The following is a 24,980-nucleotide window of genomic DNA, read 5'->3' as shown; positions in this document are numbered from 1 at the left end:
CGGCGGCGCCGCGCAGGGCGGAGAGCCCCGCGCGCCACCACGCCCCCTCCTATTGGGCGGGGCAGCCGTGACGCGCGGGCCGCCCGCTCGGCCATTGGTGGCCCGCAGCGCAGTGGGCGGGGCCGGGCCGTGGGCGGGAAGGCGGTGGGCTCCCTCAGGCGAGCGGCCGTGTCGGGTCCGCGGCGGCGCGGCCTGTCCGCGATCCCGCTTCCCCCCGCCATCAGCAGCGGGCGGGCCCCTGCGCCCCGCGGTGGGCTCCGGTCCCGGCGGGGCCACGTCTGGGCTGGGGCGGCGGCGTCGAAGACCTGAGGAGGCCTCCCGGGGCCTCCGGTTCCCCCCGCGGCCGAGCCGGGCCTGTGGCCTGGCTGTCCCCGGTGCGTCCCCGCCCTTTGCCGGGGCAGCCTCCGTGCGGGGCGCGGCTGGAGGAGCTGAGGGCCCGGAGCCGTGCGGGGCGGTCGGGGAGCCCCGGGGCCGGCCCCAGCCCCGGCAGACGGTGGCGCTGGCGGCCCTGCGCGGGGCCGGGCCGGGCCGGTTGTCAGCGCGGGGGCTGCTGGCTGGAGGCCGGCGGGGCGCGGAGATAAGAACCGGTTCCTCCAGCCCCGCGGGGCGCCGTGCCCGTGTCTCTGGCGGGACGTGCAGTGAGTCCCGGCCTGTGGCTGTGCTCCCCCCCTGCACCGGACCCCGGTGTTGCACCCCAGTGTCCTGCACCCCAACACCGGGGGTGGGTGACTCTGGTCTGCACTGGGGGGATTTGGGGTCGATGCTGCGCTCCGGGGCAGGGCAGGGCGCTGGGTGCGATGGAGGAGCCGGAGCAGGGTGGAGATGGGGATGTCTTGGGGCACTTGGGGTGACCCAGGGTGGCCTTTCCCCTTGCCTCGGGAGAGGGAAGGCACCCTGGTAATCCCCAGGGACACTAGCAGGGGAACAGGGAAGAAACGCCAACCCTGGAAATAAAGGAGCTGACAACGGGCCTCTGGCTGGGTTGGTGCCTTTATTGTGGAGCTGGATACCAGTGGGATCCCCTGGGTGTGCCGGAGGGTGAGCTGCGGGGGTGGTGGGGGGCTCTGCGTTTTGGGGACGCCACGGCCGGCTGCCGTGGGATGGGGACTGGCCCGGGTCAGGCGTTCTCCCAGAAGAAGGTGTTGCAGGCCACGGTGAGGGCGGCCACCAGGACCACGTACTCCTGGAAGTCCACCTCCCCGTCGCCATTCTCATCCAGGTCCTGCATGATCTTCTCCACGGCACCCGCGTCTTTCTGGGTCTGTGATGGGGGAACGACAAGGGGTGAGTCCCGGCGGCTTGGCAGCCGCTGCCCAAGGGCACAGAGAGAAAGGAGGACCCCTCAGCCCCCCAGTGCCCAGTCCCTACCTCCAGGAAGCAGCCCAGCTCGCTCTGCAGCAGCTCCTTCAGCTCCTTCTTGCTCAGCTTGTACTTGTCCCCCTCTTTGCCCGAGTAGTGGTGGAAGACGTTGATGAGCGTCTCCATGGCCCCTTCCAGCTGCGACGCCATGGCTCCGGCTGCGGGGAGGCACCCGCCGCCTTACTGGGGGGGCAGCTGCCAGCCCCCCCTTGCCATGAGGAGCAACCCCCAAATCGCAGCCACCCCCTGCCCCGTCCCGGGGCGCATCGCGTGCCGTGGCCTCCGCTCCCAACGGAGAGCGGGCAGCGGGGCAACGGGGGTCTTGGGGCGCCCCGCTGCTCCGCAGGGCTGGATGGGGTGCTCCTGTGGGAGGGGGCCCCGGCCGCCTGCCCCCTCGCAGGGCACCCATGCCCCGGCCGGGACCTGCACTCACCTGAGCTCCCCGCTGTGCCGCCTGCCCGCTGCTCCGAGTGTGCGGGGCTGGGCCGGCCGGGGACTTTAAATAAGCTTCAAGCCCCCTCCCTCCGGGAGGATCCGATACCGGGGCTGGACAGCCCGGCTGGCACCGCCGGGCCGCACTGCGCCGCCTTCGCGGGGGGCCTGGGTGTGGGGACCCCGAACCCGCGCTGCCCCGCTCACCCCGCACCGGCCCCGGGGTGACGTGGAGGAGCGTTTCCCGCCCCGCCGGTGCTTATGGGGTGGAGGTGGGCACGGGATGGGTGGGCAGCGATGCCAAGAGGCACTTTGGGGGGCTCCACGTCCCTCCCCACACTAAACCTCGGCTGTCCCTTCTTGCCACCCCTGTGGCTGAGCCTGGCCCCACTGTGGCTCCATGGGGCAGCGGGATGCCGGAGGGGATGGGGTCCCTCGCCGGGGCCACCCCCGGCCGGCTCTGCCCACCAGCCCTGGGTTGGACCCTGCGCCGGGCCCCGGCTCTGCTCACAACCGCGGTCCCCGCCGTGGCACCGCGGCGCCCGGGGTCTGACCCCGCGGCGTCACCCGCTTGGCTCCCGCCGGCATCCCCCATCTGTCAGCGCCGCGGTGCCGTGCCGGATCCATCCCAGCCCTCCTCCCCAGGCTGATAAGACGCGGGTATCCGATGTCCCCGGCCTCGCAACGGGAGCCGGGGGGAGCCGGCGGGGGCTATCGGGTGACTCGGCTGCGGCCCCCCGGGGCCGCCCGCTCCCCGCGCACAGAAAGGCCTCTTGTCAAATTGAAAAAGCCCCACGATCCCAACCCGGAGGTTGCTCCAGCAACGGCTCGGCCAAGAAACCAGATTCCTGAGCTGGCATGGCCGATGCTGATAATCCCGGCCCCGTTGCGGCTCTCCTTACGGCCCCGCGGCCGCGCCGCCAGGGTGGCGTGGGGCCGAACCCACCGCAGCCTCCCCGGCACCGGCATCCCGGGGGAACGGCAGCGGTGCTGGGCCCCCGAACTCAAGCGGGTGCGATTATCCCCCCTTTTTGGGATGATCCCACAGAGGGGCTGCTGGGAGCTGCCGGCGCGGCCGCGTGGCTTTTCGCAAGAGCCGGGTGGTGCCGGGCTCCTTATCCCGGATTCCAGCCCTAATTTGGGGCTAATTATATCCCGCTCCCTCCGTTTCCATCTCCCGCACTTCCTGTCCCCGTGGTTGGGAAACCTGGTGGCTGTGCGGGGACCCCAAAACCACCCCACCCCCTGCGGCCACCCCACCACCCTGTGCTGGGGGGGCAGCGGTGGGGCTTGAGGGTGTGGGGTGATGTGCAGGACTTTGGGGGTCCAGCCCTGTGTCCTGCTGGAGGGGCTGCGAAGGGGGTCCCTGGCTGGAGGGGGGTTCCTGGGTGGAAGTGGGGGTCTCGGATAGAGGTGGGGGTCCCAGCTGGAGGTGAGGGTCCCGGCTGGAAGTGGGGGTCTTGGCTGGAGGTGGGGGTCTTGGGTTGAAGTGGGGGTCCCAGTGGAAGTGGGGATCCTGGATGGAGGTGGGGGTCCTGGGTGGAAGTGAGAGTCTCGGATAGAGGTGGGGGTCCCGGATGAAAGTGGGGCTCCCAGCTGGAGGCAGGGGTCCCTGGGTGGAAGTGGGGGTCTTGGATGGAGGTGGGGGTCCTGGTTGGAGGTGGGGATCCCAGATGGAAGCTTAGGAGCTGCTTCCCAGCAGGACACAGCTCCCAGTTTTGGTGTGGGGCAGAGAGGGGGGCCCCAGGGCTGGTGGGCTCCAGCAGAGGCCGGCTCCGGAGCCTGGGGACACGGGCAAACAGGGAAGGTGGCACTCACTTGGCTTGGCGGTGTCCGTGTGGGGGCTGGCGGTGGCGGAGCCCCTGTGGCCCTGTCCCCTGGGCGTTGCGGCAGCGGGCACGATCCGGCCACTCCTTCCCGGACAGCCTGGCCCCAGGGGCTGCGTCACCTGCCCAGTTGGGCAGCAGCTGCCCGTGATGGGAATGGGCATCGCCGCCTGGTCCTGAGCTTAAAAATAACCCGGCCCTATTCCCTGCAGGAGGCACAGAGCCGGGGCCGCCATGCCCTGGGCACTGTGTCCAACCGCCCGGCTGTGCCGAGCTCCCCAAGGGCTCCGGCGGTGCTCCGAGGGGCTCTGCCCCGCTCCTGTTAAACCCTAAACCTTCCTGGAGATCAGGATTTGGCCAGGCTTTTCCCGAGCGGTGGGACCGGCCGGAGCCGGGTGTCCAAGGGTAAACCCCGACACCACGGGGGCACGGCGTGGGTGCCGGAGGGGTCGGCTCTGGGTGTCGCGGTCCCGCTCCGCACGGCTGTGGTGCCAGTCGTGGGGCGAACACGCCTGGCGTGTTGGCGCTGGCAGATCCCCAGGACAAGCTCTTACCAAACCGGGAGCAGCGAGGGACATGCCAGGAGGTTTACACACATCTTGGAACAGGTTTCAGCCGCTGTGACTCCCCATGCTCCACTTTGACCCAGCTAAACCAGTTGCTCCAGTTGCTGGTGCCGGGGCTGGGCCGATCTTGTCTCTCCATCCCATCGTTGGAGCGTGGAAGAACTTCTCCATCCCTGGAGCTGCTGGGCGCCTGCCGTGCCAGGGGCACCGCGATGGCACTGGGCACCTGGTTTTGCAGCCTCGAATAACCACGCTGCCCTCCAGCGAGCCCCGATAGGTGCGGTGGGGTGACGTGGACCACTGCCGGGCTAGCACCCGCGGTGGCGGGTCCTGGCACGTGGGGTCCTACCCCCTCCCAGTAGCGCCGGGGGTCCCCGAGGCTGGGTCGCTGCTCCCCGTCCACAGGGACGGCCCCGAGCAGGATCCCCGGTGCCATTTCTCCTGGTCACCCATGATTTGGCTGCATCCCGTGGCGGGGCCGCTGCAGCACCCGCTGCCTCCTCGCCCTGTCCCGGCACCCCGAATTCCAGGGGTGGCGAGTCACGGGCCCGCCTGGGCTCTCGGGGCCGGTGATTCACCCCAAACCTGTCCCCGTCCCCGCCGAGCCTGACTCACACCAGCGGTTTCCCAAGGGACCATCTCGGTCCCCTGACGTGGGGCCCGGCGGAAGTCCCGTCCCTGTCCCCCCCGTCACCCCGGGGAGGGGGACGGGCCGGATGGGGCTGCAGGAAGCCAATTCCTCCCCCGTGAGCTGGTGTGACGGGTGCGGGGTGGGGACCGGGATGCCCAGCGCCGACTGGAACCTCCCTATCCCCGTGGAGAGGTGGAGTGAGTGCGTCAGGGCTCCGCTGAAACCGGGCTGGTGACGGTGGCGCTGTGCCGGGGACCTCCCCAAAACACCGCCGGGTCCCCAAAACACCACTGGGGGGGGTTTCCAGGCTGTGCCAGGCTCTGTGCGACCCCACTCCCATGTGCTGTCCTGGGGGGGGCTGCTCTCCCCAGCCTCGCTCCCCGCCACGCCGCTGCGGGGACACCGGGACGCGGCCGCTGTGGCGCGCAGGGATGGGGTGACTGGAAATTGGGGACATCCCTGCCATGCTCGGAGCGGAGACGGTCCCCAACGTCGCCCCCCAGCCCGCACCGCCGCCCCCAGTGTCCCCACCGCCTCTCCGCGGGGCCGCGCGCGGGGCACCGCGCGGGGTACGTTTGGGGCCGAGGCATGGTGCCAGGGTGCGGGATGCGGCTCGGGGACCCCGTGGGAACCGCGGTGCCACGGCACGGAGCTGCTCCGTCTCCCGGGTGGAAACCTGCCAGGGCTGCCATGTTATAAATACATGATGATTAAAGGGGAACGCTCGGGCAGTTCCAACCCCCTAATTAATTTGGATTAATTAATTTTTACAAAGCCCACTATTAATAGGGATGATGTCAGCGGGCGGCTGAGTCACAACTCTCACTCCGTGCGGGTCGAACCCGGCCCTGGGTCCGCAGCGCTGCTGGATCGTGGGCCGGGATGAGCCACCCGGAGCACGGCGGGACGTGAGCGGGGCACCGGGGGCCACGTCCTCGTCCCCAGCCCTGCGGGGATGCACTTGGGGGGGTGACACCTGCCCCGTGCCCCCAGAAATGCCCGGGTGATGCTTGAGCCCCGTGAGTGCCAGAGCAAACGCATGTTCTTCCCCTCCGCGCTGTGGTCCCATCCTGCTCCCCACCAGAGCGTCCCCGCGGCGGCAGAGCCCGGGTGGTGCCGTGGGGGCCCGGGCGGGTTCACACCGGTGGGGCCGAGCGCTGGATTTGGTCCGCTGCCCATGTGGGGAGGGAGGAAGAAGAGAAGGACGTCTCCACGCTCGGGCGGTGGCTGCGCGTCCATCCGGCTGCAACAGGAAACCGAACGCGGTGGCACGGGGAAGGGGGGGGGCAAAGGGCTGAGCTCTCTAAAAACGTCTCGGGGGGCTGTGACCGTCCCGCAGCTCTGCCCGCAGGCGACGGGGGTAAGTAGGGAATTGCTGCCGGTAGCACCGGCATCACCCCGGCCACTGCGTCTCCGGAGCTTGCAGGACAAGAGCGGTGCTGGGGACCCGCCCTGTACTCCCGTCCTGGGGACCCCCCCCAATACCCCCATCCTGGGGACCCCCACTGTACCCCCATCCTGGGGACCCCCACCGTACTCCCGTCCTGGGAATCCCAACCATACCCCCATCCTGGGCACCGCCCCCATATCCCCATCCCCTTCCCCATATCCCCACTGCCTCTGTGGCGTTGGTGCCACGCTGCGCTGGACAGCAGTGGCGTCACCGAACAGCTCCGCTCCCCCCTGCCCTGGCCGAAGCGCTTGGTCCTGGGGGAGCATCTGGGCAGCCCCCAGCCCTGGGGACCCTCCTCAGCCCCGCAGAGCTCAGCTGAGACCTCGCAGACTTGCTGCACCCCGGGCTGGGGAACGGCAGAGGGTCCCCTTCTCCCGACGGACCCCGGGCATCGCTTCCCCAGGACACCCCTTCACCTCTAACCCCCTCTTGGCTCCTCTCCCTGCAGCCCTGGGCCGCTGCTGTGCCCCTGGCACCATGGCCACGGGCGAGCTGACCGAGCTGGAGACGGCCATCGAGAAGATCGTCACCGTCTTCTTCGCTTACGCGGGGAAGGATGGCAAGAAGGGCACACTGACGGCTGGCGAGTTCAAGGAGCTGGTGCAGCTCCAGCTGCCCAACCTGATGAAGGTGAGGAGAGGGGCAGCATGTGTGGGGCAGCCGGATCAGGGGGCGCTGCTCCGGGTCCCCTGGGATTGGCAAGCGAGAGCGAGCAACAGCCCCTGCTCCCCCCTCCATCCCCATCCCGTTCGCTGGGACCAGGACGAGGCCGAGTCTCCCGTCGCCCCCGCAGGACGTCCCCTCCTTGGAGGAGAAGATGAGTGAACTGGACGTGAACAACGACGGGGAGCTGAAATTCGGCGAGTACTGGCGGCTGATCGGGGAGCTGGCGAAGACCATGCGGAGGGAGAAAGTGGGGAAGAAGCAGTGATGGGGCCGGTGGGAGACTCGGCCGACGCGGAGCGAATAAAAGAGGTTTCCCTGAGCCTGAGCATCGCTGCTGTTCTTAGCCGGGGTGGGGGCATTCCCGATTTCAGCAGCCCACCTCCTCCCCTGCCTGTGTCTGCCCGTGGCTGCGCTGTGCCCGGGGACCACGAGGGATGGGTCAGGGCTCGCTCTGTGTTGGGGCGGCTGCTGCGGGGAGCCCATGGTGGACGAAGCTGTTCCCAAATTGCCTTTGCGCCAGTCTGGGTCACGGGGTGCCACCCTGTCCCCCCCCAGCGCCTTCCTGCTGGGCTCTGGGGTTGCTCAGTATAACCCCGATGGGTGGCAGAGATGTGGCTGGGACCAGGGTGGGGCTCGGGAGCATCTCCGGCAGTGATGTCGTGGTGGCCACGGTGGCTACCACCTCCGCAGAATCAATGCCCAGCCTCTCGGGGGTCTTGGGTGGCACGGAGGAATGCACCCGCCGGCACAGCGTGTCTGTGGCTTAGCACCCCTGACTAAGCTCCCATTCCCAGCATTCAGCTCCCAAATCTGGGAAACGGTGAAATCCCCACTGTGGAGCGACCCATCTCCGAGCTGGCCGGAGCCCGGTGCTCGGGTGGCCGTTCCCACGCGGTTCTGCGCGGCTGTGCCATGCTGGTGCTGGGCTGGATGGCGAACCATCGATGTGGCCGGGAAAGGAGGCGTTTCCCAGCCCCACGCTGGCCCCGGGCCAGGCTCCCAAATGAGCCGCCTTGCACCACACCGCGGCTGCCGGCGCGCAGGGAGCTCCCACTCACACCTCCCCGCCGTATAAAACCCCGGCGCGCTGCAGCCCGCGCAGACCCAGGAGAGCCCGTGGAGCAGGTAAGTGGCCCATCTGCCACCGCGGGATGGGGGTCCGTACCCGGGGGTCCCTCCACCCCTCTGCACCCCCATCCCTTGCTCCCACACTCGGCTCTGCCACGACTTGCTGCTGGGGCAGGGACGCTCCTGGTGCCGGGACGTGTCCCAGCAGCTCACCGCATCACGGAGCTCCTTCCTCACCCTGCACTCGGTCCTGGCGCCGAAGGAGGGGAAACTCCCCCCCGAGCCGAGAGCTGATCCCGGCTTTCTTCTCCTGCCAGCTCCCCAAGACCCCGTCGGAGAGGACAGCCCCACCGCCGCTGCCACCGAGGACCTACAGCCCCCGCGAGGAGCAGCATGGGCCAGTGCAACTGCCGCAAGAAGCGCAAGGTCCATGAACGATGCCGTGGCACCGGGAGGGCCGGGACCCCCGGCAGGGTGCAGGATGCAGGGGTGACCCCACATGGCCTCGTCCCTCAGAGCGCAGCCCTGGGCACGGGGTGACTTGGAGCAGCACTGCTGGGCCAGCCCCATCCTGGAGCCAAACTCCGACGGAGGAGCTGGAGGGGCTGTTTCGGGGTTTGGCGACGCTGCCCTGGCGCTGGGCAGGGAGACCTGGTGCTGCAGGTTTAGAGCCGCTTGAAAGCTCGGGGAACCAGGCAGCTTTCTCCAGCTCCTGTGGACTCAGCTCTGGGAGCTGCGCTCGCTACTTGCAACCTCTCCGAGGATGCCCGACGGCAGAAAGTCTCCTGTTTTCCTCAGCTTTCAAACGGGAGGTGCCCACCCCGCGCCCCTTTGCACCTGTGGCGGATTTGGCCCCGACCGGCTGAGCCGGGGCGCCGGGCTGAGGCTCTGAAGATTGCTGGGTTCTTCCTAATGGCCATCGCCTGATGTGGTTTAATGGGATTTCAAGGGGAAACCGCAGCTGCCGAGTGAATCACCATCGTTTCCCTCCAAACGCAGCTTTGGCTAATTAGCGCGAGGAGCCGGGGAGCCCGGCGGTGTGGGTCGAGCCGGTCTCTGCCCCCCACCCCGCCAGGGAAGGGGTCTGAAGCTCCGATGGGGAGGGAGAGGGGCTCCTGCCACCACCAAGCCCCATCCCGGCGGGCTCCCGAGTCGTCCCGGGCACTGACTCATGCTGCCATCCACCGCTTGTGCAAACGAGAGGAAGAACCAGTCCGGACGGCCGCGGCGGCCCCCGCGTGCCGTGGGTGTAGTGCCTGGAGACGCCGGGGTGGCTGAGCCTCGCTGGCCCCGGGCAGGGAGAAGTCTGGGCAGGCAGTGACAGCGGGGGGTGACATGGCTGTGGGGAGGGGTGTCACGTCGAGGTGGAGGGGTACGGCAGTGGTGGGAGGGTGTCGGAGCTGGGCAATGCCTGTACGGAGGGGTGTAACCACTGTCCGGTGGGTTCTGACATCTGTATGGAGTGGTCTCACATCTGTATGGGGGTCTCACATCTGTATGGAGTGGTGTCACATCTGTATGGAGTGATTTCACGTCTATATGGAGTGGTCTCACATCTGTATGGAGTGATTTCATGTACATATGGAGTAGTCTCACGTCTGTACGAGGGTCTCACATCTGTCCAGCGAGGCCTCACATCTGTAGAGGAGGGTCTTACATCTGTACGCAGGGGTATCACGAGGTTTATCACATCCTTACGGAAGGGTTGAACATCTGCAGAGAGCACTGGCACATCTGCTCGGCTCGGGGCAGGGGTGTCCCATCCACTTGGGGGGGGTTTGTCCTGTCCATCCAGAGGGATGTCCCATCCGTGCGGGGCGGTGTCCCACCGACGCTCACCCTCTCTCCCCCTCCCCACGCAGGACTGCCAGGAGCTCACCGACGTGGAGCGGGCCATCGAGACTGTCATCAACCAGTTCCACTGCTACGCAGTGAAGGGGCAGAAGGAGTACCTGACCCCCAACGAGATGCAGGAGCTGGTGGTGCAGAAGCTGCCCCACTTGGGGAAGGTGAGAGCAGAGCCCGGGTGCGGGCAGGGGGGAGCTGGGGTGGGCACAGGCTGCCGGTGGGACCCCACAGCCCCATCACCCCGATGCTTTTTTCCACCTCCTCTGCAGTGTGTGGGACCGCTGGAGGAGAAGATCGAATGCATGGGAGACCCTGACGAGGCCAAGCTGGAGTTCGGAGAGTACTGGGACATGATGGGGGACGCGGCCAAGGGCTGCCGGAGGAAGTAGACGGTGGCGGGGGACGGGAAGGCGCCTGAGGCCTCAGGCTCTGCAACCAGAAGCACGAGAGGCTGCTGGTCCCGGTGGGATGCGCCTGGGAAAACACAGCGTCGCTCCTGCCGGGGCTCATCTCCTCTCCACATCCCTGGCTGGGGTGGAGGGACCACCCACCCCACAACCCCAGCTCCATCCCTGCCCTCTCTCGCCTCTCCTTCCCATCAGGAAACCTCCCTTCCCATCCCCAGCTCCAGCCGGTGAGGCGGCAGGAGGGAGGTGGCAAGGGGGTTCCCAGCCCGGCTCCGGAGCCGCCTTTCTCCGTCCTTTGCTCCAGAACCTTCACCTCCAGGGTTGTCCCACCTCCAGCCCCAAAAACCCTCCGGTTGCAGGTCCCCCCAGCCCTGGAGCACCGTAGCGAGAGGGACTTGGCTCCTTTCCCCCAAAAGCCCTTGGATGTGTGGGCTTGTCCCCCCGGCCCCGTGCCCCGCTGCCCGATGGAACCCCCTTTGCCGCGGTTCTGCCTCGTGCTTCCAGCACTTTTGGGGGCACCCCGGGCTCTGGGCCAGCGCCAACGTCGCCGTGCGTGGCCTGGGTGTACTCCCTGCTCTTCCCCCAGCGCAGGGACCATGGTGCCTCACGCCTGCCCGGGTTTTGGGGTGCTGTGCCGGGGTGTGCCACCTGCACGGTGCTCCCCCACCTACCCCTCTCCAGGGATGCTGGCCCCCTCCCCGGCCGGCAGCTGGGCTCGGGGCTGGGACGGTGGCGGGTTGTTATCAGCTTGCGTCACTTGCAACCATTTTTGTATAAATTAATAAAGGAAAACACTGGAAAAAAAGTACCCAGCCAGGATGGGGTGACCTCATTTGTCCTTCGTGGGAATGAAAAAGGGAGGGTGGTGGGTGGGCAGGGAGGGACAGGGCTGCAGCGATCGTGGCGCTGAGCATCGCTCGCCGCTGGGTTGCACAGCTGGGCTGGCCCTGGCGCAGCGCACGAGGGTGCAAGGGATGCCATGGTGTGCAAGGGATGCCATGGGTGTGCAAGGGATGCCATGGTGTGCAAGGGATGCCATGGGTGTGCAAGGGATGCCATGGTGTGCAAGGGATGCCATGGGTGAGCAAGGGATGCCATGGGTGTGCAAGGGATGCCATGGTGTGCAAGGGATGCCGTGGGTGTGCAAGGGATGCCATGGTGTGCAAGGGATGCTGTGGGGGTGCAGAGGACAAGTGTGCACAGTGCTGAGGGTGTGCGTGGTGCTGCGGTGGCCGTGGTGCTGTGGGTGCGTGTGGCATGGTGGGTGTTGTGGGGGTGCATGGCACCGAGGGTGTGCGCGGTGCCGAGGGTGTGCACGGGGCTGTGCACATGCCCAGGTCCCGGGATGATTCATGCCCAGTAGTCCCTGATGTGAGGACCCCCCAAGCAGAGCACCCGGACCAGCACCCCGCAGGCTTTGGGTGGGTGGCTCCACACGGGGTTGGAGGGAGCTCAGAGGAGCCCCCGAAATCCCGGGCTCGGAAAGACCCACGAGCTGTGGGGTCAGCGGCAAGATCCCACCTGTGCCAGGAGAGCGTGGGATTTCTGTGTAATTAGAGCAAATTAGAAAACAGCAAATGCCACAAAGTGGTGGCTCGCTGGGACGGAGCAATTAGCTCAGGCACCGAGCGCGTGGAGGGCAAAGAAATGGGCTTCAGGGGGTGCAGGGCACCATCTAAGCCCAGTTATCCCACTTTTCCTCTGCCAGCCGGGCCATTCCCGCTGAGCTCCGTATCCTGGAGGACCCCATGGCGCAGCCCCACCAGGGCGATGGGGACCCCAAAAAGGGAGGAGGTTCTGGCACCTCGGTGGCACCTGTGTCGCCCAACCCAAACCCAACCAAACCCCAGAGAAATGTGATGAAACCTGTGGCCGGGAAGGGTGGCAGGTCCTCCCGGGCCGGCGGCCGGCGCGGCAGCACCGACACTGTGGCTCGGCCACAGGCCACCCTCTGTCTCCTCTCACCTTGGGGTTGATTTCACAACGAGAATGACTATTTATTGTTCCTGCCTTGGAAATAAATACATGGAAATTAAGCAGAAAGGTGTGGTGTGCGTTTAATTGGAGACAGGAAATGTGTCAAATGGTTGGGGTGATGGTGGAGGGGGATGGAACGGGGAGCTGGGGCTCCTGGATCCTCTTCCCGGCACCAGGCTGGGAACGTGCCGTGGGAGTGGGGACTCCCAGGTCCTATTTCTGGTTTGGTGACCCGCTCGCCGGCGTGACGGTGCGCTGTCGGGAGGACGGGAGTTCCTGCGCTGTGAGCCATCCTCGATAAGTATCTGTTGGATCTGGAAAGTCCTTGGAGGTGATAGGAATGGCTCAGCCCGTGTCGGGGCAATCGATGCCCCTCGGTGGGTCCAGTGCCGACCGCACGGGCGCAGCACCGCGCTGGTAGAAATGCCGAGAAATGTATTGGCCCATGGGGTGGCTGCCGTATGCAGGAGTGGTGGTTCTAGGTTACCCATCATGGTGGCCATCAAAGACCCCCAATGCTGGGGCTCGGTGTCCCCCCTCTGCAAAGAGTCCCCGTGGGGCAGAGCTTGTCCATGAGAAGCCAAACTCCTCCTGGACCTTCAGACCCAGAGCTGGTGGGGCTCGAGGGAGAGGGACCCACCTCATTGGAGTGATCGCAATGGCTGGGAACCATCTTGCGATGGGTTTGGATGGTACGTGGCTGCTCTGAGCGCACGCACACGCCCTGGATGCCTTGTAAAAATAAGGGCCTGGATGCGGTTGTGACATCTGCCAGGCACAGGAGAATAATGAAAGCCCATGATTCAGAGGTGAGCTGTTTGCCTGCAGGGTCGGGGAGGGATTCCCACCCTCCTGGGATGTTGCATCAACGACACTGGAGCATCTCGGCTGAGAATGGGTTTGCTTCCTCCCGACCGAGATTAGGAAGAAGCCAGCGGAGAGCTGGGATGACACGTCGTTTTTTTTTCCAGGGACGGGAGTCCCAAAGGTCCTCTGAGCAGGTGGCTCCTGTTTGTAATATATCACCTCCTACTTTGCATCCTTAAATACACGGCTCCCAATAATGCCCGTATCTAATCTCGGCATCGGATCGCTGCGCCATCGCTCTGGTAGACTTACCGGGGTACAATTTGCCGGGACAATTAATTACAGATGTGACTTACAAGCACGGCTACCGGCTGAGAAGAGCCTTATCTCTCCCAGCGCATCTGGAGATGGCTCAGAGCTGGACATGGTCCTGCTCGGAGCTGCTGCTTGCGCTTCCCGAGCCCCAGAGATGTGCACCAGCCCCGTTCGCCTTTAGAACAAGTGGTTTTGGTTCAAATAAATGACATGACCCCGCACCGTGCCGGGCAGCCCCTGTGCCACGCCGGACCTGACCGGCCTCACCGGCTGTGGGTGCGCGGGGTGGTTTGGAGCAGGGTGGGCAGCAGGGACACGCCGCGGGATGGAAGAGCCGGCGTTTGGGCTGGCACATGGCTGGATGGTGGCAGGTTTGCAAACCCCGGGAGCGGGCTGGAGTTGCACTGGGTCCGGTAAACCACTGCTGCTGGGAGCCCGCTGCCCTTTCTAGACTATGAGGGTCTTTTGGGGTGGTCCTCAAATTCCTGCCATCTCCCTGTAGCCACGGCCACCTGCAAAGGAGCCCCCGAGAGGGAGCTGGAACCCACCGTGGGTCCCCGCTCGCACCGACCCGTCCAGGTGTGGCAATAGCAGGGAGCCATTTCCTAGGTGAAACCCAGACTGGGAACGCCCCGGGAACGTCAGGGAGGGGCGGGAGCCTCTTTAAGAGCCTGGCTGGGCCCAGCGGTATGGGTGCAAGGTGAGAAGAGAGCGGGCGTCATCGGCTCCCACTGCCCGTGCTGCCAAATCGGCGACAGACAGACGCAGCGGGACCCCCGGACAGAGCCAGGTGAGGCTCTGAGACAGCGACGGGAAAGCTGCTGTCGGGACCCTCGGGGTGAATATTCAACCGGGAGCAGCCCCGGGACGCGTTGCTGCAGGTTGGGTGGTGGAAATCCCCTGAGCCCTTCAGCGGCACCGCGTGCGCAGGGCCGGGGCGGAGGGGACCTGCCGGATACGGAGGGGAGCACTGGGGGCGGGTGGTCCGGCGTGGGGCTCGGCAGCATCCGTTGACCTCCGTTGTCTATGGAGATCCCGGCACATGGGGTTGCCAGTGGGGTCTGGCCGCCGGAAAGGGGCACGTCCCCCCTGTTTTGCCCGTGGTGATGCCAGGGCTGTGAGCAGGGAGTGCTGGGGCTGTACCCGGCTGCGGGTCCTGGCTCCAGACATCGGTGCCGGTGAGTTCTCAAGGAAGGAGAAGGAGAGGCGAAGGAAGAGAGGGAACGACGGAGGCAGGAGTGGAGCAGCCAGCGAGCCCCGTCTTGCCCATCCTGCCTATCCGGCACCCAGCCCTGCTGGAGCCATGCTGGCAGCCCCGCGTTCCACTGTGGTCACAACATTCCCGTGCCCCAGGCCGGCCCCAGGGGAACCCGGTGGTGCCAGGGCACAGGCGACGGCGGGGCCGTGCTGTCGCGGATCCACCGGTGCCGTGAGTCAGAGGCAAAGCAGCAGCCATGATGCCCCGAGGATGGGCTGGGTGCTGGTGACAGGGAACCGGCAATGCCAGTGTGGGGTCTGCACGTGGAGACCCCAGTGGGTGCAGGGGGTAGGGCTGTGGCGGGTGCTGGTGTCCAGGTGCTGCTTGTTACCTGTTGTTGGGAATTAATGGACTGGGATGAGGAAGGGCCGGAGCCGGTGGTCTCTGGTGAGTGGCTCTCATGAGGCTGTGCCGGGCACTGCAGCCCGTGGCCAGACCCCCTGCCAGTGCTGGGACTGTTCAGAAGTCACCTTGGTGCTCAGCATCCTGCACGCAGGTGAATGTCCCCGTCCTGGGATGCGGCAACCCTGGACTGCGGCACGGCGAAGGCTCTCACGGGGACAAGGAGGGCTCAGGAGGGCACCCAGCCACACCAAGGTGTGCAGGGATGAGCGTGAGAGTGCGGGGACCCCGGGGCTGAGCCTCGTGTCCCTTGTCACCACCCTGGTGTGCCAACGTCCTCAGCCCGGGGCTGAATTGGGGAAGATCAGTGCAAAGAGAGAGGGGACATGAGCCAAGTTTGGGGCATGGGGCAGGTTCTGCTGCTCCCAGGGAGCGGCCGGGCTGCAGACACCCTCCTGGGTGACGATCCCAGAGCGGGGCACAGCGCTGGGCCACCCCTCTGGGCTCCACGCGTGCCGCCCCGTTGGCTTCTTCCAAGACCCAGGTGGCCACCGCTGCCGTGACGGTCGGCTGGTGTAAACCATCACAGCTCCGGCGAAACGACGGGGAGTGACGTGCCCTGGCTCGCCCCGCTCCCTGCCACCGACGGGGCAGGAAAGAGCTAAGGCTGGACAAGGTGACGCCGTTTCCGTCCCTGCCTGCCTGCATCCTGCCCGGGATGTGGACGCCGGATCCCGTGACCGGGACCATCCTGTTGAGTCCATCCATAGGAAGGATTTTCCTGGCTTGGGCCAGCTTTGGGGCCGTGGAGCGAGGAGAGGGATCCCAAACATCAAGGAGACAGGCAGGATTGGACCCTGAGGTACGGGGGACGTCCTCGGCTGGGCTTGCAGGGGGCTCAGGCAGGTCGAGACCTGCCTCACCGGGGTGTTCCCAGAGCCGTGAAGCAAGAGGAGGGCCGGCCGGTAATTCCTGCCCTCGTCCCGCCGCCGCCGCATGGCTCCCAGCCCCATTCCTCCCTAATGAGCCCTGGGAAGCGGTGGCTGCGGCCCTGGTGCTGCCGAGCCCCACGGCCCCGGCGCCATAATTGCCGCCCCGTCCCACGCGTGGGGGTGGCCGCCCCGGAGGGGCAGGTGGGGCGGCTGGCGCGGGGCAGCTGCTGCACCCGGAGCCGGTGGCATGGAGGATTTTTGGGGTGATCCTGTACATGTGGAGACGAGCACCCGACGCGTCGGCACTGCCGGATTTTTGCCTTTCCGTGGAGGTTGCTTTTTGCCAGACTGGGGGCTCGTGGTGACCCCAGGACCGGCGGCAGCGGAGACCCCCGCGCACGCCCTGAGTGATGGCACTGCGAGCTTTGGCAGCGCGCCACTTGCCCGTCCTTCGGCATGGGCACGTTGAAGGGTCTCACGGGCCCCGTGTCCCTGACCCCCGCCCCATCCCCGCAGGTGACCGCAGGCAGGAATGGCAGAATGCACGGAGCTGGAATGGGCCGTCCAGGTGCTGGTGAACAACTTCGACAAGTACTCGAGCCGCCGCTGCTGCTGCAAGAAGCCGCGGCGCATCAGCAAGAAGGATTTCCGCAAGATGCTGAGCTGTGAGCTCAACCACATGCTGACGGTGAGGTTACGGGGCCGGGGGACCGGATCCTCCCGCTTGCGTGGGGTTCCCCCCAACCCTGCACCCCTGCTTTTCCCCGCCGTCCCGGTGCCAGCGGCTCCGCTCTCTCCCCCAGGACACCGGGAACCGGCGAGCAGCCGACAAGCTCATCTGCGACCTGGATGAGAACAAAGACGGCCGCATCAGCTTCGAGGAGTACTGGACCTTGATAGGCGGCATCGCCAGCCCCATCGCCCAGATCATCCGCCAGCAGGAGCAGAGTGTCAAGTACACCAAGTAGCCGGGTTGCATCCGGACCCTCCCCCGGCTCAGCCCACCCCGGGTTCAGCCCCTGCTTCTCCACGGCTCCCTGCTTCTCGCCTCTCTCGCTGCCCAGCCCTGCCCTGAGCCCCGACTCGCCCCTGGGGCACCCCACGGCCGTGCCAGGGTGCAATCAGGGCAGGAAGACCCCGTGGGTGGGAGCTGGGGGGTTGCAAGGCCATCACAGCCTTGGGGGGGGCTCATCCTTGCCCCATGCCATGCCATCGCTGTCCTCATACTCTTCCACATGCCCTGTCCTTGCTGGGCTGCTGGGCAAGAAGCAAAGGGAGAGGCTTCCCCTCATCTAGGACACAAATTCCATCTGTTCTCAGACCCTGGGGGCACAGCCCCGCTGGCAGAAACCCCATCGCAACCAGGATCCCCTCTCTCCTTGAAGCTCCCCCTCAAAGTCAGGGGTCTTCTTGGGAAAAAGGTGCCTTTCCCCCTGCCCAGGCTGGTGAAGGGTCTGCCCTGCCTGCGCTGCCCGGCGCTCTGGTCCTCCGGGCTCGGGGAGCGGCGCGGTGCCATCCGGTCAACACCACCCTTGTTATTTATTGCAGCAATAAAGTTTGGAGGAGCAGCGGGTGACGCTGAGGCTCTGCCTTCCCGGGGGCTGCGGGTGGTCGAGGGAGGGGGTCTGCCCTGTCCCCTGTCACCCACGCAGTCACACCATGCCCCAGGCTGGTGATAACGCCCATCCCAGCCCTTCAGCCTCGCCAGGATGGGCTCCCTGGGACCGACGGATTTACCACGAGGTGTCAGCAGACACCGTGGCCTCCCGGCACCCCACCAGCCCCGCAGCCCCCCAGCCGCTGCTTGGGGCACGGGGTCCCGCCGCTGCTGCCACACGTTCTGCGGGGACCCTCGCCACGTCCCCCTGCGGGGTCCCGGGCAGCCTGGGACCGCAGCCCCGTGGCCGGGCACCGCAACGGCACGGCCGCCCCAACGCCGGGGCGTTTTGGGGGAACCCCAATTCCCGTGCTGCATCTTGGCGTGTTCTCCCCCCGCCATCTGGGATGGGGACGGGGAGAAACTCCGTGGCCCCGTGTGTGCTGGGACCCCCCGGCGGGGAGCACGCCGCAACGCGGCTCATGGCCGCCCGTGACGCCCACGGTGCTGGCACGCAGCCCGAGCCGGTGGCGGCTCCGGCGCCTGCTGGGGATTTTCCACTGGGTGGGGACTGGGCCTCAGGCCTGCGAGCATGGCGGTGGCCCCTCGTGACCCCCCCACTCCTATGGCAAGGGGGGATGTCAGCACCTTAGAGCCAGGACCCCCATCCCCTCCCAGCCAGCCCCCCATCGCTGACCCCTCCGCTCCCCTTCCAGATGCGGGAGCGTCGCTGGCTCCTGCCTGTCCCCCTGCCCGTGCAGCCCACCTCGCCCTGGTCCTGTGGCACTGGGGGTCCTGGGCAAAGAGGGGGTGCCCCCCGTGGGAGCCGGCACAGCGGGGCAGGGCTGCGGCTGAGTCATGGTGGAGGAATCCCTCTCGGGAAAGGGCAGGGCTGGTGACTCATGCTGCTGGTTATGGGGTGAGCAGGTCTCCGTGGAGCTCGCACGGGATCCCAGCAATCCGGCGGGATCCAGGGATAGACTCTTGGGGTCTCTCCAGAAGGGACCCCTCGGGGCGAGGGGCAACCAGCCCCCCATCTCATTTTTAGATGCGGGTGGGCTGCATTGCTCGGAAACAATTCAGGGTGTTCCCCCTCCCTTGTGCCCCTGCAGGACCCGGGCATCCCGGCTGGAGCTCTGGGCATTATTTCCCACCCCGGAGTTGCTTGGCGCAAACACGGATGCGTGGGGAGCCTGGGGGGCACAGGAGGGACTGCTGCAGTGCAGGAGAGCGGTGCCGGAGGGAGCGTTGTGCGGGCGTCCCCGTGGGCAGGGGGTGAGTCGTGTGCCCCTGCGCTTGGCAGCTGCACCCTTGGGTGCTCCTCCTGGAAAGCCCCGGAGCGCTTTGCACGGCGCCATATGGCAGGCGGGGAGAGGGACGGTGCGGGGGCCGTGGGACAGGGATGGGGCTGCCAGGATCTGCAGCTGGACCCACTCAAGGTCCCACGTGGCGCAAAATTTGCAAGATTTCAGAAAATGTCTCAAATATGTTCACCCGTGGTCTTCTCCAGCTGCCGAATCTCTAGGAGAAGGAGGACATGTTTCCTCTGTGATCACCAGAGACGGAAAGGTTCTTTGAGATGCCTGAGGCCACCTTGGCTTTCGCCAGATGAGGGTTTACCCTGGCTCCCTCCTCTGAACCGAACGGTCTCTTGTGGATGGGTGTCAATGCAAATGGAACTGGGGGTTTGCAGGGAAAAGCCAGACACTCTCTTGGGAGCAGACCCCTGCCAGGATGGGCCACCATCCTGGAACAAGCCCTGGCCTCCAGCATTGCCACCTTCCACGAGTGCTCGGGGAAGGAGGGTGGCAAGTCCCAACTGAGCAAGGGTGAGCTGAAGGAGTTGCCCAACTTCACGGGGGTGAGCTGAAGGACCTGGGGGACAAGGACAACATGATGGACTTCAAGGAGTACGTGGTCCTCCTGGGCTGCCTCAGAATGTTCTTCAACAGCCTCTGAGGCTTTGAGCAACCTGCTGTAGTGGAAGGTGTCCCTGCCCATGGCAGGGAGGTTGGAACTAGGTGATCTTGAAGGTCCTTTCAACCCAAACCATTCCATAATTCTGTGCTAAGGCTCATGGCCTCCTCAGTTGGCATGGAGCCTCAGCCCATGGCTGGAATAAAACTGTTGTCACCTCCCCAGCCCCACTGCAGAGCCCGTTTGTTTGCATGGGGGTTGCCAGGATGGGAGCACTTGGGACTGTCTTGTGGAGACCAGGGCCACCCGGACAGCTGGTGATGCGGGGGCAGTGATGGCTTAGGTGGAGACATGGGCTGGTGACCAGTGCTCTCTGGGGAGCCCCAAGGGATGTCCCAGTCCTTCCCAGTCCCTGTGTCCATCCCTTGGCTTGTGCCTGGGTCCTCAGACTCCCCAGTGGGGCTGGCAGCTCCTCCCAGTAGCACCCAAATCCACCCGCCTCCCACTAATGGCATCACACAGCTCGTTAGGCAAAAATGAGGCGCGGGTGAAACCACCTGCATGGAGCTGCTGGGAAAGCCTGGAGGCGAGGGGGGCTGCGCAGGGCGCGCGGGGCAGTGCCACCCTGGCTGAGCTATAAATGCCCATCGCACTCCGGCTGCAGCACCCTGGCTCCTCGCTGCTGCCTGATCTGCTCCAACACCGGTGAGTCTCTGCTCCTCTTCCTCATGCATCGCGTTGCTCCCCGGTTGCGGTTCTCCCAGCAATCGCTGCACCCCAAAACACCACCCCGAGAGGCACTGGGGTTGCAGTCACCCCTCTGTAGCTTTGCAGACCGATTTGGGCAGGATCATAGGATCCTGGAATGGTTGGGTTGGAAGGGACCTTCGAGACCATCTAGTTCCAACCTCCCTGCCATGGGCAGAGTCGGGGGTAACGGACCCCCATTATCGCCCTGACCCCATCCCTGGTGCTCTGCCCTCCAGGCGTGCGGGAAGCTGGCGATGGCGTGTCCCCTGGAGCAGGCGCTGGCCGTGATGGTCACCACCTTCCACAAGTACTCGGGGAAGGAAGGGGACAAGTACAAACTCAGCAAGATGGAGCTCAAGGAGCTGTTGAACAAGGAGCTGCCCGTCTTCGGGAGCGTAAGTGGCCGTGGGGGGCACATCCCTTTGCGTCCCTCAGAGGTGCCCAGGCGTTGGTGGGAGCTGTTGTAGGAGCAGGAGCAAACCCATCTTGGGTCTTTCCGCATAGCAGGGTGAGCTGAGGTGGTCTCCAAGTTTCCTGGGGAGAAGGCGGGACGAGGCCAGGAGGACCTGAGCTGGAGCATGCTCAGACCGAAAGGAAACTTGGCTTTCTTATACCTGCAGAAATATTTTGATTGGCAAAGGAAATCATGCTCCGACTTCCATTTTTTTAATGCATTTTTAACTCCCTCTTCCCCTTCTGCCTGGTGATTGAAACTGGGAGAAATTTTTTAGCCAAATCTTTTCATGACCGAGAGGCATGTTGGCTGTGGCCGTGCCAGCGTGCCCCACGTCACCGCTAAGCCACCCGCCTTTCTAAAGGCCACCACCTTCCAAAAGCAAAGAGAAAACCCTCCTTCAGGGCAGGGGGAGGGAAGCCCAGGCTTTCCACATCCTTCCTTGCAAGCAGCGGGGCTGGATGGGGAAGCACCTCGCTCATCCACGCGCCCTGAAACCGCTTACCCCCGCCGCGCTCTCCCCCCTCGCAGAAGCAAATGGATGAGGCGGAGTTCAAGAGGCTCATGAACGACTTGGACCACAACAAGGACAGCGAGGTGGACTTTAAGGAGTACGTCTGCTTCCTGGCTTGCATCACCATGGGCTTCAACGAGTTCTTCAAGGACGACCTCCCCAAGCACCCCCGCAAGAAGTGACCCTCCCACTGCTCACAGCGTCGCCGTGGGGCTTTCAATAAAAGCTTTCCCAAAGCCTGGGTGCGCTACAGCGGGTTTTGTGCGCCGTAGGTTAACGGACCGTTGGATGACTCATGTCTTCCTCCAGCTCCGTGGGATTTTCCACGGTGCGACTCAGGCCCGGGAGGCATTTTTTGGAAAAGTCTGAGCAAAACAGCTCAGCGCCGCCTCCACTCTCTGAGTGGACACCACCCCCCAAACCATCCTTTCTGGCTCGGGGAGAGGTTCAGTGCACATTTAGCTCAAAACATATGAGCTTCCCCGAGCCCAGCTCGGCTCACAGGTCAGCATGAGCTGCCCTGGGCAACGCGTTGGCTTTGGGGAGAGAAAGCTGGTCTGGAGGAACCGGACAGCGAGGTGCGAGGTCCTTGGAAGGCACAAAAGCCAGAGGGTGTCCCCAGTTCCCGCAGAGGTGAGCTCTTTCTGAGCGGCTGGAGAAGATCCTTGGCCCATGCTGGGGGATTGCAGTGGAAAAGGTCAACTTGAGCCCCCCAGGTTGACCACAGAGCCGTAGGGCTGCAGACAAGTGGTGGTTTCCTGAGCACATCAGCTTGTGATACTCATTGGGAAGGACGGGGCTCCCCTCCACCCACCTCCCCAGAGCCACGGCAGGTCCCGGCGTGCCTGGGCTGGTTTGCGGAAGGCGCTGCAGCTGCTCTCCAGCTTTCCCCAGGGGCCCCAAAACCCCAGAGAAACCACCCCAGATCCAAAACGCCCTTACAAAACCTCAATGTCGTGGTGTGGCAGAGCAGACCCTTGGCAGAACCTGTCCCCAGGTCCTCCCAGAGCCTCCCAAGTCCTTCCAGCATCTCCCAACTTCCCTCTGCCCCTTCACAAGGTCTTTATAAACAACCCCTGGGAGCTTCTGCCCCCTCCCAGTAACTGACACCAGTTTGCACTTGCTAAAAGCGAGGCGAGGGTTAGGCTCGGGGGTTTCTTTTACCAAAATGGTCCTTAATTTCTTTATTCTCCCAACCTGGAAGTGGCATTTGTTGAGGTTTTGCATCCCACTGGGCATCGGAGCAACTCGGAGCCGTTAGAGGGGCTTCATCCCCAGTTTTTCTCACTCCAGACCCCAGCAGTGGGTGCTGTTGTCCCGGGGGGGGCTCAGCCAGGCTTGGGGACAATCGGGGTGTTTGCCAGCCATTTCACCGCGGCGAGAGGCTGGCTTTTCCCGTGGCCAGGAGGTTGCAAACTGATGGCTCCTGGCTTTCCCCTACAGCCACCCGACACGTGCCCGGGACATGCGGACACCGAAATAGCTCTCCGTTACACAACGGGGCCTTGTGACGCGCTGCCCTCGCAGTTAGGAAACAGAAATCGCTTGGAGTCGAGTTAAAAACAGAAAAAAAAACCTCACCCAGACCCAAACCTCAGCACAACAACAAAGCCGCGGACAAACCCCGCTCGAGTTCGTGCGGCTCCAGAAATCCCTGGGGATGCTGCCAAAAATCATCGCGTGCGGCATCTCACTCCTCACCGGCATTGCGAGGAGGTGCCCGTCGCTGCCCCTGCTTCATCCCACATCCCTGGGGATCCTCCTCGACTAGGTGGTCCCCATCCAGCCCCGGGGGCAGGTTTTCCTCTTTCTAACCCAAACCAACCCCCTTGGCAGGGAAGGAGCAGGACATGCCGGGAGGGCCAAGGCTGCTCCCAGGGTTTCCTCTCCTCCTGTGCCAGCCAATGTCCGGACAGGCGCCGGATCGGCATTGGTGCCTTCCCACCCGGGCAGCGAGGGAGGTGTCCCAGGCGGGGCTATAAATGCCGTGGCCCGACGCCGGCTCTCCTCCCGCCCTACCCGTCCTTGCCTGTTCCGTTCGAGCTGTCGGTGAGTTGTTTTTATTTTTCCCTACAACGCTCTACTCCCCCTCGCCCCGCTATCCCTCCAGATGCTGTCCAGATGTTGCCGATGGCGCAGCTGCCCCATCCCGCAGAGGGGTTCCCCCTGTAGAGGTTTTCTCCCCGGGGCTGAGCACGAGGGTCCCGCTGGAAGGAGCCGAGCTCGGAGGCTGCATTTCACCTCCGAGGGCTGGAAAAACACGTGTGTCCCTTCCCCGCCTGCCTCGGGGAGGGGGCTGCTGCCTCCCTGCCCCGGTTCTCCCCTCCGGTGTGGCTTTTTGGGAGGTTGCTCAGCACCGGTACCAGACAGCAACGCCCAACCTGGCTGCGAGTGGGAGGGTGAAATGAAGGAGGAAACGGTGATGCATCCTGGTGCGTGCCTGGGAGTGGAGCACTGGAGCAGCCCGCGTGGTCTGGGGGGTTGGTGGTCACTGTTGGGACCCCAGTGCGGGGGTGTCTGGGGATGCTGAGCTCTGTTCTCACCCACTTGTGCTGTTGGTACCTCCAGGTTTGCTGGCATCCCCCATGGCATCTCCCCTGGAGCAGGCGCTGGCCGTAATGGTGTCCACCTTTCACAAGTACTCGGGGAAGGAGGGGGACAAGTACAGGCTCAACAAGCAGGAACTCAAGGAGATGCTCACAAAGGAGCTGCCCAGCTTCAGTGTAAGTGCGGGGCATGGGGTGTCACATCCCACGGGTGATGCTGGGACCTGGGGACGTGGCCCTTGATGCAAACCCCCATTTTAACCCACTTCTTGCCCTTGGGCAGAGGGAAACCAGTGAGGCCAGCTTGCAGCAGCTCATGAGCAACCTGGACTACAACAGCGACAGCGAGGTGGATTTCAAAGAGTACGTCACCTTCCTGGCTTGCATGGCCATGATGTGCAACGACTTCTTCCAGGACTACCCCGACAAGATGCCGCGCAGGAAGTGAGTGCGGGGCGCCGGCCCCGAGCTCTACCTACTGCTGTGACCCTCCCGTTGTCTTCTCGACGCTCTTTTAATAAAGATTACTTTAAACAAAGTCCTCTGCATGCTTTGCAACGGGGGTTTCTTAATCCCGGTTCCCTTCCGCATGAGCGTTACAGGTACTGGAAAACGAGCAAGAACACTTCCAAGCTGGAGTTTGCTCTGTGGTAACACGGGCATCGCGTTCCCTGAGCCCTCATAAACCACCTGCGGGGCTGATCCCCACCGGCCACGTTGCCCGGCAGCGCCCTGCCCCGCAGCTCCGATAACCGCTTCGCGGCCACCCGAGGCGAGGCAGGAATTTTCGCAGGGATTAACGCCTCCAACCGGTGCCGTGGTAACAGCGATGGGTGAACAACGTGGGTTTTTGGTGTTTTTTTTAGCCATAATTATTAATGACACGGAGTCAGAGTCTGTCCCCTCACCTGCTGCTCCGTGGGGCAGGACCTGCTGCCTTGGGAAGTCACCCAGGATCCTTGTCCAAGGGAACCCTTGGGGAGTCGGGTTCCTGTTGTGTTCCTGCCTGGGGTGGGGTTATGGGGTGGAGAAGAGTTGCTTCTCCTGTGCACCCAGCCAGCGCCCCCTGGGCTGCCGGAATGGGAGGACTCAGCCCGTGGCTATAAACACGAGGAGCCACATCCCTCCTTTCCCCACACCGGAGCCTGTCCTGCTCACATCTGTAAGTCTCCGTTTCCTCCCTCTGATCCCCTTTTCCCCATGCCAAACAGCTGTGGCCAACCCAGGCTCCAGATGTGCAGCGCGCCCTTTCCAGATGTGGAACATCTCCTCCTTCCACCCACTCCAACCTTCTGGGAGTTGAACATTCATCACT

At 64.8% G+C, this 24,980-nt stretch overlaps 6 protein-coding genes across 7 annotated transcripts; 5 read left to right on the top strand and 1 right to left on the bottom strand.

Moving 5' to 3' along the window:
* Window positions 1–1,117: 1,117 nt before the first annotated feature.
* Window positions 1,118–1,509, bottom strand: S100A1 (S100 calcium binding protein A1). The gene is made up of 2 exons (XM_086630375.1): window positions 1,369–1,509; window positions 1,118–1,261 (listed from the first exon to the last, which is right to left on the bottom strand). Exons 1-2 carry the CDS (start codon window positions 1,507–1,509, stop codon window positions 1,118–1,120), a joined length of 285 nt encoding a protein of 94 aa, XP_086486501.1.
* A 5,235-nt stretch (window positions 1,510–6,744) lies between these two features.
* Window positions 6,745–7,198, top strand: S100A13 (S100 calcium binding protein A13). The gene is made up of 2 exons (XM_086630349.1): window positions 6,745–6,897; window positions 7,061–7,198. Exons 1-2 carry the CDS (start codon window positions 6,745–6,747, stop codon window positions 7,196–7,198), a joined length of 291 nt encoding a protein of 96 aa, XP_086486475.1.
* A 1,074-nt stretch (window positions 7,199–8,272) lies between these two features.
* S100A14 (S100 calcium binding protein A14) lies at window positions 8,273–10,238 on the top strand. Its single transcript, XM_086630426.1, has 3 exons — window positions 8,273–8,427; window positions 9,864–10,010; window positions 10,119–10,238. The coding sequence occupies exons 1-3, from the start codon at window positions 8,395–8,397 to the stop codon at window positions 10,236–10,238; spliced, it is 300 nt and encodes a 99-aa protein (XP_086486552.1). The 5' UTR covers window positions 8,273–8,394.
* Window positions 10,239–16,416: 6,178 nt separating this feature from the next.
* Window positions 16,417–16,855, top strand: S100A16 (S100 calcium binding protein A16). The gene is made up of 2 exons (XM_086630427.1): window positions 16,417–16,575; window positions 16,691–16,855. Exons 1-2 carry the CDS (start codon window positions 16,420–16,422, stop codon window positions 16,853–16,855), a joined length of 321 nt encoding a protein of 106 aa, XP_086486553.1. The 5' UTR covers window positions 16,417–16,419.
* Window positions 16,856–20,405: 3,550 nt separating this feature from the next.
* On the top strand, window positions 20,406–21,301 carry LOC104378831 (protein S100-A4). Of its 2 annotated transcripts, none has more exons than XM_009985953.2 (2): window positions 20,406–20,546; window positions 21,140–21,301. In XM_009985953.2, exons 1-2 carry the CDS (start codon window positions 20,406–20,408, stop codon window positions 21,299–21,301), a joined length of 303 nt encoding a protein of 100 aa, XP_009984255.2. The 2 variants fall into 2 exon arrangements, with proteins under 2 accessions (XP_009984255.2, XP_009984254.2); XM_009985952.2 differs by having other exon boundaries at window positions 21,137–21,301.
* A 1,839-nt stretch (window positions 21,302–23,140) lies between these two features.
* Window positions 23,141–24,163, top strand: LOC104378832 (protein S100-A4). The gene is made up of 3 exons (XM_086630396.1): window positions 23,141–23,168; window positions 23,688–23,842; window positions 23,949–24,163. The coding sequence occupies exons 2-3, from the start codon at window positions 23,705–23,707 to the stop codon at window positions 24,111–24,113; spliced, it is 303 nt and encodes a 100-aa protein (XP_086486522.1). The 5' UTR covers window positions 23,141–23,168; window positions 23,688–23,704; the 3' UTR covers window positions 24,114–24,163.
* The last annotated feature ends 817 nt before the right edge of the window (window positions 24,164–24,980 follow it).

This window comes from Tauraco erythrolophus, assembly GCF_009769465.1.
Source record: "Tauraco erythrolophus isolate bTauEry1 chromosome 30 unlocalized genomic scaffold, bTauEry1.pri scaffold_44_arrow_ctg1, whole genome shotgun sequence".
NCBI classification, from domain to species: Eukaryota; Metazoa; Chordata; class Aves; order Musophagiformes; family Musophagidae; genus Tauraco; species Tauraco erythrolophus.
The sequence above is the reverse complement of the archived record's forward strand: the minus strand, read 5'-3'. Positions and strand labels throughout refer to the sequence as shown.